Genomic DNA, 11,475 nt, shown 5'->3' on the forward strand with positions numbered 1-11,475 from the left:
TATATATTTGTATATGGTACGGCACAGTTGTACTTACTAAGCTCCTGTGGGTCCGAATTGTCCAGTGGCCGCACAAACGATGTCCAGTACGAGAGGTGTGACGAACCCCCAAACCAGAAGTCTCCAATCTTTTTTACCGAAGTCTAAATTCTTCCCGAAGTAAATCATGAGAAATGCGTTGATTGCTATAACATTCACCATAAGAGTCTGTGCAAAGATAAATTCCAGATTAATAAAACTGTAAAACTGACATAGTTCCAACGGCCGGACATGATCCTTGGTCAGCAGAATGTTGAAATGGTCAAGAGAGTGAGATATATTGAAGCACCCGTCACACAATGCCAAATACACAACAAGCCGCTCGCTCTTTGTCCACGAAAAGAAACTCTTTTCACTATTTTGCTTAAAAGAAACTACCACAATTGATAAAGCTGATATGAGGCTTAGAAATATACAGCAAATCGCCAGAATGTGGAGAAGATGGAATCCGCCATTGTCTAGTCCGTAGACTGGGATATCGTAACCGTTCCCGTACGCCATACCTATTTTACTTTGCTGCGGACCCGTCTCCCCTTTAGGTACGATCCATCCGAATTGAATCTGGTAACGCTGTTTAACCGAGAGCTGTTGATCCTGGACCAGATCAAGCGGAAGGACTTACAGACATCAATGATTTTAAATTGTATCATTACACACATTAGCCAATCAGCAGGGCGGCAATATCTTCCCCGTCTAATTATCGTACGTGTCATCGATTTTACACTCAACATTCAGGATACACAGATAAACTCTTATATTTGCTGGGTTGATACGAAGTAGTTAAAACAAAACCCATCTTATCTTAGAATTTTTTTTTGCTTAAAATTTAAATTAATTTACACGGAACATTAGCCAACGTTATGGCTGTTGATTACCTTTACGGCAAATCATAGCGTTGAATTGTATCGTTTCCGGCTATATCTTTATCGTTTTTCAAACTTAGTGTAACATGTACTTGTATTCTTAACCAGTCTGAAGCTTCATAGATATAACTTATTTTTATAAAAACAATAGCGAATTTTCAGTTGTTGTGTATTGATTACACTAGTAATTCTTTCACCAGTGTCGTTCTGTCTAACATTTGTCCTGGGAGTTTTATTCAGATCCATCGTGTTGATCGATAAACTACGTATCCAGGGCTTCCCATCAGAGAAAATTCCATCTACGCTTCATGAAATTTAACGTTCGTCATACTGACTAGATAACTTGGATTTGACAGGATACAACAAGACTGTTGTCACATATAGAGCAGGAAATGTTTACCCTAACTTACTAAGCACTTGCTTACGTCTTCTGTGTCTGTGAGGGTCATGGTGTTGTGCCTTTTTAGATGCTTTCTCAATTTGTGTTGCTGATTCTTGTTTCGACTTTGTAGAGAGGAACAGATGATTTTTTAATCAATATAAGATATTTGGCTTAAGAAGTGATATACATTGTACCATGTACCGGGAAATATTCGCTCGGTCAAATGTTCGCCCTTCGACAGTTAAATCAATTTTCGCCCAACAATAACTTCGCCCTTCTCTTTTAATTAGTATTCTTATTAAGTTGTTTACAATTGTTCGCTGTAATGATGAATTCGTCCTCATTATGGAGGACGAGAAATAAAAAGCGAAAATTAAACAGCAGCCAAAACTTCCCCCTGTACAGTGCTGCATTGTGTTGTAGAGAGGTAAATTCATGCGTTTACTTGGTCGTGATGTGTTTGGCCCGCTAGAGTGTCGTACTATCATGAAATGCTTTGTCTGTACGTTAACAAAACGATTTTATTTTTTATAATTCATTAACCCTTTCTTTTATTGATTCTGCCGCCATTTAAAACTCATGTACTTCATGAACAGAGACAGCAAGAATTCGATTAGCTCAATATTCATCAATATTATTATTGAAATTGACGACCGTCATTGTTATGATGGGAGGTATACAGCTACCATATATGTACTTAATGTTTATCAAAAATCTACTTTAGATACATCAACACATAAAAATAATGAATTTTATATCAAATGTCTAGGACTATTTACATGCGATAAAACTGACAGAAGCAATTTGTCTAAATTAAACAAGTGATACTAAAATTCTATGAAACTGCTTATCATTTTTTTTTGTGTGAGTGATATACGATATTTACACATGTCGATATATGTACACTGTGTCAGATGTCTAGGATTATTTGTATACGGGTAAGGTGACAGTAGCAACTTGTCAATACAATGAATGGTACAAAGAAAATTCAGCACTATCTGATTGCCAATTAATTCAAGGTTCAGTAATTTATAACACGACATTGGTACATGTTCCTTTACATTTATTTGTCTCAATCATATCTTTACGTTTTGTAAATATGATGTCACCGCCACCTCTTGTAATGTTTACATATTTCCATAATTATCTCCGTTTTGTATAATTCCGAGTTCCCGGCCCGTATCCATGAAACCGTTCTCCTGCTCAAGTTCAGTGTCAGCGTCCAAGCTGGGTTTCTTATGCCGTCGATAACATATTAAAAACGAAATCACGTTTTGTCGATGATTTGGAAGAATCTCGGAGATACTAATAGCCAAACAGCGTTTTAAATGTCAAGACAGACTTGATGTTTTGACCGTGTCACCTGTTTGAGCACAGTATTTAGGCACGAAAACAGTTCCATAGATACGGGCCAATATCTCTTTCTGCAATTATGTGTGTGTAAACCTTGAATATAGTGTGTACTGGTACTACTTGTAGTCCAACCAAGCCCCGCCAACTAATTTTCTAGTCCGATATATTTTATTATTCCTGTCTATTGCATATGCATCACTGGTGTCATCCTTGATACTCTAGGTGTTACGCCTCTTTCGCTCTCTGCACCCCTGGAATGTGTCATAGCAATGGCTCAGTGTGCAAAGGGCAGGTATCAGCCTGGGAATTGGTCAGGGTTTCCTTTATCTGAGATCAATCAAATAGCTAGCCGCGTACCTTCCATTTTGCTATGACATATTCCAGGGATGGCGAGAGCAAAAGTGAGCGTAACCCATAGAGTATCGAGGATACTATATTCCGTCTTTGCATATTGCAGAGTTTTCTTCTCTTGGGAGCAGGTATTGATTGTTACGTCACTTGTTTGTGAGAGTAACGTCATCAATTTTTGAGAAAACGACGTAATTTTCTCACACAAACCAATGACGTAACAATCAATACCTGCTCCCAAGAGAAGATAACTCTGCAATACGCAAAGACGGAATAGTGTCAATGGTCAGACTTTTGGTCCAATAATCCGCTGTTCATTTCCAATTGCGTTCCTGCCATTCTTAGGCTGTTCCCTCGAATGCCTCCTTCCTCCTGATAATCATCACTCCGTCGTGGATAGGCAACAAGACCTGCAAACACACAAGAGTTCAGTCTATACTGAAAATCAGGACGGTTTTGCTATTATAAATACAAACTTGGATCTATAATAATCACTAGTTAATCCAGTTAGTCTAAGAAAGGAAGCAACTAATTTTAAAATGTTGTTCGTAAATGCAGAAGACCATTAACATTTTACTGAACATGTGGTCATTTCGTCCACTTAGGGCTTATTAGTTAAGCTTAAGATTTAATGATTCAAGAATAAATGTCTTAAGAGTTACGAATCATGTAGAATACGGCGAAATGGAAGAAGTGTCGATACAACTTTCTATAACGATACAAATTGACAACTGTATCTTTAACATGATATACTGTATACCGGGAATAATACGCCCAGTCAAACTTTCGCCCTTCGCCCATGAAATCAATTTTCGCCTAGTGTTAATTTCGCCAAGCGTTAATTTCGGCAAGCGTTACTTTCGCCTTTCTCAGTCAATGCCTATGTATACTATGTTGTTTACTTATATTCGCTGTAATGATTAATTCGCCCTCATTACGTAGGGCGAAAAGAGGCGAAAATTAAACTGAAACGAAAATTTACCGGTATACAGTATCAACATTGAGTCAAAATACAACGATAGTGTCTACTGTATATTTCTGTCTTAATAGATTCATACAGCTGCTATATCTGGTGTTCCTAATTCACATAGAAAAAAATGTTTCTCCTTCAGCCATTATAGGTTTCCTAACTCCTGACACATTAGATAAACCCACTTGAAGCTGAAACACTTTTTCTTGGTGCACAATCGTTGGTAATACCCTGAACATTGACAATTACAATGCTTTCCGACGTCATCTTCCATTGTGACATCATAACTCATGGTAATTTTCACCTCGATCGGAAACAGGAATAATGCATTCCAAAGAAAACATCTAGTTATAATATATGGACGTCGCGGGAGAAAAAGGGTCCCATACATATGATTGTGGATTATCATGTTTATCTAACTCTCGTTTGTTAATTTTTAAATTGTGAAAGACGCTCGATAAATCTTGTGGCTCTATGCAATCTAAAAAACCACATGTAACTAACTCGAGTTTAATAAACATGATTACCAACCACCACTCGTTTTGGAATATTTATTTTCAAATAACTATCAACCGCAAAATGTCTGTAAAAGATGCGAGTAAATCAAAATGAGTTAACTGTTTTATGCAGCTTTTAGTAATAAAATTGAATTAGAGGTTGTGACGCAACTTCACCTGAGAAACTCTGTCGTCGTTGTACACATACTCGTTGAACTCTCGCATCACGTGGTTTGTGGTGGTAAATCTCGCGGAAAGTTGCAGCTTGTCCTGAGGCAAGTAGGACATGCCAGCATATAACGCATTGTCCACCAATATGGTTCCCCGGGGAGTCAACATGTCGTTGTCCATAATAATCTATAAATAATGTTACACGCTGGTCAGTTTGACAAGAATACGGATGGCCTGGTGTAAAATACGTTAGTGTTAGTGTGTGTTGCATGTTGGCCAACTCACACAACCATATCATTAGCATGTTCTGAAGTTTTTATTAGATGAGAAAAATTCCCTTTTATTACATATATCATTCAAAACAACTATTTAGCCCCTAAATAATGCATGCACCATTCAAATAAATTTAGACCGTGATGTTTGACTCGGTTATAGAGACCGTGGCGATGTTCACGTACCCGGTAGTCCTCTCCGTGTAAATGAAGAACTTGTCTTGTAGAAGTTATTGTATCCAGCCTTTCCAGATTCAGTGAAGACGTTGTCAAACAAAACACGTACCTTGTAGTAGCCTATGTATTCTAACTTGTCGGCGTGAGTGAAACCTTTGTTAAACTAAATACGCATGCTTTTTTAGTAACTTAAGTAACAAGGCTTGTCGGCGTCAATGAAGACTGTCAAACTAAACACTTACCTTGTAATAATCTACAATATGTAACCAACCTATCCGGCGGATCCAATGAAGACTTTGTCGAACTGGACACGTACCTTGTAGTACCTTATGTACCCAGGCTTGTCGGCGTCAATGAAGACAAAGTCGAATTTCTGTCCTTCTTTGGCCATCTGTTGCAGACAATCTGTACCGGGACCTGTAAAATTCACATGTAAACTGCTGCTATTGATAGGGCTGGTGTCACATAGTGTATTACCCGGTTTTAAATAAAGCATGTATAAATGGATATATTTACAACCAACAATAAGTTACATACTTTAGCTATACTGATGAAGACATATGCGTTACATGTGAGTTGAGATGTACGAGGGCCGTACGAAGTACGAAGTACACCAATTTAATTTTGTTTATTTCATTCCTTCGAAGTTTTCACCTTTTACAACAACACAGCGTTTCAGCCTTCGGGTCCAACGTCTGAATGCAGCTCCAACTGACACACGAGGCCTGTAGTGACGTCCAGACAGATGTCTTTTCAGGGGAATAGGTTGGGTCAGTAACTTTTTTTTTCTCAGAAAAATCCTTGACCAACTTTGATTTGTGTGCTGGAGCATTGTCATGAAGCAAACGAATACCACGTATCCCTGTTCTTGGTCCCTTTTTTGATAGAATTTCTTCACTTTCTTCAATACAATGTCTTCATACAAACTGCCCGTTATACTCCTGCCTTTTGGGATAGCTATCTGGGCAACAACACCATTCGAATTGAAGAACACACCATAGAGAACCTTCTTTGTACTTTGGCAACGCTTTGCAATTACGGGTCTCTTTCCATTTCTGGTAAGCCATACTTTAACATTCATTTTTCTTTGGGGTTCAAAATAGAGAACCCATGTCTCATCACCTGTTACAATTTCGGCAAGTCGACGCTGGTTGCAATGTTGATACGTTTTCAACAAAATCTTTGCCATTGAAACACATACACTCTTTTGTTTTGTGTCAATAAAAGCGGCATCCATGTTGCAGAAATCTTCCTATATCCCAAAGAATAATTCAGAATGGAATGAACGGACCCCTTTGAAATGCCTACACTGATATTTGTTTTACTGTCAATCTTCCTGCACCAAATATTCTCGGGTCTGTTGCCACGTGGTGTGTATAAATTCACCTACCCGTGAATCGATTGCAAGTCACGCCTGAACGCATTTTTTCCACGGTATCGCAATGAGGACAATACTTTTTGAACGGCCCTCGTATAGTAACGATACAGGCATGTGTCTGGTCATGTAATACACGGTTTCGTATTTTAGAGAATGAAAATACAAGATGTCATGATATCCACTATTTTCGTATTGTGGGAGTATAGTGGACAATTAATTATAAAACATCATATTAAGACAAATATGTGTTAGACACTTTGGACTATTTCATTAATAATGAAAACATGTTACAATATCAATAATTGTTATTTGATTGATGACGACTTTATTAAAATATACTTTCATGTCCAGTATGTACAGACCTGTCATTATTTTTATTTTCTTTCCGTGTGGTGAATGGTCAACCAATTTCCTGGCTAAACTGGCAAGATATTCTGATATCTCACACGTGACTACCTCTCCGTCAGCCGGAAGTGCCTCTGCTATGGAAAGAGCACTACATCCGGTTAGAAGACCAATCTCGAGCGCTCGCTTCGCATTTGACATTCCTGTGAGCATCTTCAAGAATGTTCCTGGTAATGATTTAAAGGAACGAACACAAGCATATGAATGTAACGTTTAATAAACCATACATTTTTTCCAAATCAGAAACAACCCTACAGTGGTCTTCAAAAGTGTAACAAATTACTCGTATCATTTTTAAGTATATACTTATTACTTCAATTAAGAACGTTCGTATATTTCTCCAATAATTGTAAAACGCTGAAATAAAGATCGAAGCACCAATATGTATAGGTAAAACCCACGAGATCGATAAAAATTTACAAATATTATACATTGAGAAATATATCTATAAAATACACGGCAAGGTTTTCATGAATGTAAATATCAATTCCTGAAAAAGTGCTGTAATGGAAAAATATGAGATGAAGTCTGTTATTTAGTAGGTCACTTTGATATAGGAATAATGTGATATACCAGATTTAATACCAGACAAAGCAAAATATTTAAGTGTCTGACCTTCCAGTGCGCCAGACAACATTATGGGTGCGACATCAGAAAGGACTTTGCCCTCATCGCGCACCTGCTGCCAGGGATGGGTCTCCGTCTCGGTGACGATGTTGTCTATGACGTCACTTGGAGGACTAGATATGGTTTCACAATAGTCATTCCTGGCCTGCGTCAGAAACATAATGTAATACTATTCAACATCAATACATTAGCATGAATCGCACTACATGTAGTAAAGAAAATCACAATCATGAACGCAATATTGAATACCAATGAATATCTTTGATGCATTTTACAGGAAGCATTTTCCTCCAATAAGATCAACTTACAAATGACTTCATGGACCTTAAATATGTGTTCAAGTTTGTTTGGTTTCGCCTTGTTTTTTCTCTCTTTGCTACCACGATGCACACTTTTGCAAAAACTCAAATATTTCCGAAAGAAAAACTTCGCAAAAGCATGATAAAATTGAAATTGGAACTTGTTACCACTGCAACCGAAAACAACGCAACTACATGCTTTCATAAAAGTATTGGGGAAGTATTTAAAAATTATAGAAACATTTTCATTTATTTTTTAAATTTTGATGGGAGGAGGGACGGTGTCAATAAAATGGCCAACACCACGCATATTCTTTTTAACTTAATTACTCATTATGTTAAGCTGAGATATTGCATTAATTATATACATTGTATGCATTTAGATTTTATTATTTTACTTTAGTTAATATTTATTATTCTATTTTCAGAAAAATCTTAAGACATCATAAATGATTTGTACGTGTACGGAACTAAATGATAGAAAATGATTTTCATCTACAGCTTTTTCTCATTTTAATTTTAGAATACGTACATCATTTACACTATGCGTATAACCAAATGTATGGAGTTGACGATTATATTCAAAGTAAATATGTAAACATGGTCACTGATATATGCTTTATTTGTTATTATGTCTTACTTACGTGAATGCAGTCTATGCATGTCTCTATCTGTATCAGAGCGTCGCTTGGAGCATTATTTGCCTTCGCATTCTGCTGCAGCTTCCGTAGATGACGTAAAACAGGGGAGACCCGTGTGGTTTTCGACATTTCGCAGGCCATGTTGATATTCAGGTCACGTGACTAGAGAGGAAATATTATTTATTTATTAGATTTATATTTATTGTATCTACCTACTTATTTGTATTGTACTATTTTTTAATTTATTATTATTATTTTAAAGTTAAAGAAAACACAATCGTGAAGAATTGAACACAGTACTGTTTAGGTATGGAGCGAATGACATCAGCTGGGAAGTAATGTGAACTACGAACTCATGCATGTAATTCCGATCACCATGGTCATAAAGGTTGGGAAGTTTGGACTGTAAAAGTAACTTGATGTAACACAACCAGTAAAACAATTTTGTGTACCACATGGCCACTGTCACCGTTTGTCTGATGATTATGGCGACAGTGTCCATATCATGTTAGTCATCGACACGTCACACCCAAGCACTTAAACCTACATGAGCTTTTCTACAATCCAAACTTTCCGTCCTTAATGATCCTTAGTGTCACATTACTTGTATGTTTTAAAATTGTAAATCCTTCTTACTATTTACGTACTAGATAGTAGGGCTGCAACGATACTTTAACACGACAAAACGATACGTATCACGATACTGTGGTCACGATACGATACGAATCACGATACATTTACATTGTAGTAGCAGTAGAAGCGATGCGAAAAGATATGTTGCAATGTTTAATGGCAATATAACAACAGGAAATAGGCCACGCCTTTCGACGTGCATGGCGACCTGGAGCTGTCAATCGTCATGTTGGAACGGATATGAGTAGACTAAATTTAGAAACGACAAAATCCGGGAAATATCGTAGATGTGTAACTTGACCTCCCTAAAAATATGGTGTATCGTACCGTATTCAAAAAATATCGCGATATATCGTAGCAGCCCTACTAGATACTGTATACCGAGAAACTTTCGCCCTACACTGGAAATACGTGTTCGGCCAGTGTTTATTTCCCATTTCACATTGATTGCTTTGTTTAATATTTTGTTCACTGCTGTTCACTCTAATGATAAATCCGCCCTCACTACGAAAGACAAAAAGGGCGAAAGTTTAAGTGTGGCAAAACATTCCCTGTATACAGTACTTTCTGAATAGTTCTAACAACCATAATTATGTACACAATTTGAAAACGATATTTGAGGAAAAATATTTTTTTCCAGCTGTTTGTCTCACAGCTGTCATCCAATGTAGATATCATGTTACTGACAGCAACTGTCATCCAATGTAGATATCAAGTTTCTGACAGCAGTTGTCATCCAATGTAGATATCAAGTTTCTGACAGCAGCTGTCATCCAATGCAGATATCAAGTTTCTGACAGCAGCTGTCATCCAATGTAGATATCATGTTTCTGACAGCATCATTCATAGATATTTTAAACGATAACAATAAGCAAAGATATTGCATTGACAAAACGTCAACTTATGATTACGAATCAATATATTATAGTCCTATGATTCAGAGTAATATTGCTATAACTAACTTGGCACGAGTATGATAGTCATGCTTAATTAAAGCCATTATCACTGAATATCATCAAAAACAATCTTCAAATTATGTAACGTCAAAAAGATGTTTTGTGCATTTACGAGCTGTTGCTCTCTCCTGTTCTCTGGTACAGGTTTGTATTACGGTTACATTCTAAACTGATATACAAGGGACATAGAGAGAACGTCTTTAAGATTATTTGTATAACTATACGTATACGGAACCAAGTACCACTGCTAAAACCTGTAACCACGCATTGGAAACAGGTTTTACTGACATGTCTTTAGATTTCCTAACTTCCCCTTGAAAAGAAAACTATACCTGGCGGAACTTTTATGAAAAATATTATAAAGATGCACTAAACAGAATATAATCAACAACATTATTCTGCCTGTGAACAGTCAGCGGGGCTAGACCTGGGCCCGTATTCATTTAACCGTTCTCATTCCCAAACACAGATTCTGTGCGCCCGAGTCCAATTTATTGTGCAAGTGATAAATAAACCAAAACATATCGCTTTGTCAATGATATGTGGGAAATATGAAAAGACTTTAAGCCTATTACGGTTTTCAATTTTTACACCTGCTTACCGTGTTACATGGTTTGGGGGAGTTACAAGAAAGTTGGCTCGATTACAGAAGTCATGCTTGAGCATGAGAACAGTTTCATGAATACGGTCCCAGGATTCGAACGTTGACTTTCAAATTGATATACTATCGCTTTAACCGATTGAGCTACCTTTTTACAGCTATATCCGAAATGAATTTAGGGGGCGGTGACAGTATATACGTCAAAACGTAGTCCCGTAGGACAGTGATACCTGTACATAAGTAACTTTTAAATATAAACGGAGGATCTTCTAAATGATGCCAGCAATTTTAAACAAACTTTCCCTACCAAATGAAGAAACCGCAAAAAGAATGGATAGTTATATGGTGTTTACATGTTTAAAATGAAAAGAACAATACAATGCTATATACAGTGCAAAAGCATTTTACGTACCTTTTGTGTACTGATGCCTTGTGTTGGATACACTCTCGGCTGATGGTGAAAACAACTGATACGTCGGCAGCTGAAGCAGCAATCTTGATTATATGATTTGATGATATCGATCATTTCCGTTTGGAAACTATGGAGCACCAGGAGAGGTGAACAATGTCCCAATATTACTAACACTTTGTGCATCTGCATCAATCAGAGTTCAAATGTAACCTTCCGTATACGTTACGCTTAACACTTCATTCATCATTTTGAGGCGAAAAAGTTCGGTAATTTCAGGAACCTCAAATATTCCTTTTCCACTGCACGTAAAAGAACGGTGAATCCACTGTTTTATTCGTACACACAGTAACCTCACAAAATTTCATTTTAGATTTAACTGTAACGTTTCTGGACCAGTGCACAATATATATATATATATGGGGCAAAGAAGTAATTGCAACAGTGTGGACAA

General features: G+C 37.1%; 1 protein-coding gene across 1 annotated transcript; it reads right to left on the reverse strand.

Annotated features, from left to right (window-relative positions):
- Positions 1-3,194: 3,194 nt before the first annotated feature.
- Positions 3,195-11,153, reverse strand: LOC110440551 (caffeoyl-CoA O-methyltransferase-like). The gene is made up of 7 exons (XM_021483690.1): positions 11,025-11,153; positions 8,426-8,584; positions 7,471-7,627; positions 6,813-7,022; positions 5,389-5,489; positions 4,630-4,809; positions 3,195-3,395 (listed from the first exon to the last, which is right to left on the reverse strand). Exons 1-7 carry the CDS (start codon positions 11,136-11,138, stop codon positions 3,327-3,329), a joined length of 990 nt encoding a protein of 329 aa, XP_021339365.1. The 5' UTR covers positions 11,139-11,153; the 3' UTR covers positions 3,195-3,326.
- Positions 11,154-11,475: the final 322 nt, after the last annotated feature.

The sequence above is a fragment of the Mizuhopecten yessoensis genome, unplaced genomic scaffold, assembly GCF_002113885.1.
Source record: "Mizuhopecten yessoensis strain PY_sf001 unplaced genomic scaffold, ASM211388v2 scaffold11185, whole genome shotgun sequence".
Taxonomy (NCBI): Eukaryota; Metazoa; Mollusca; class Bivalvia; order Pectinida; family Pectinidae; genus Mizuhopecten; species Mizuhopecten yessoensis.

Bases quoted from the DNA above. Each gene is read 5' to 3' on its own strand.
- LOC110440551 (XM_021483690.1), bottom strand. From the start codon at position 11,138: ATGATCGATATCATCAAATCATATAATCAAGATTGCTGCTTCAGCTGC. The intron at 8,585-11,024 runs GTACGTAAAATG...TTTCCTCTCTAG, and splicing joins AAGGCATCAGTACACAAAAG to TCACGTGACCTGAATATCAA. The intron at 3,396-4,629 runs GTGAAGTTGCGT...GTGTGTTTGCAG, and splicing joins ACGACGACAGAGTTTCTCAG to GTCTTGTTGCCTATCCACGA.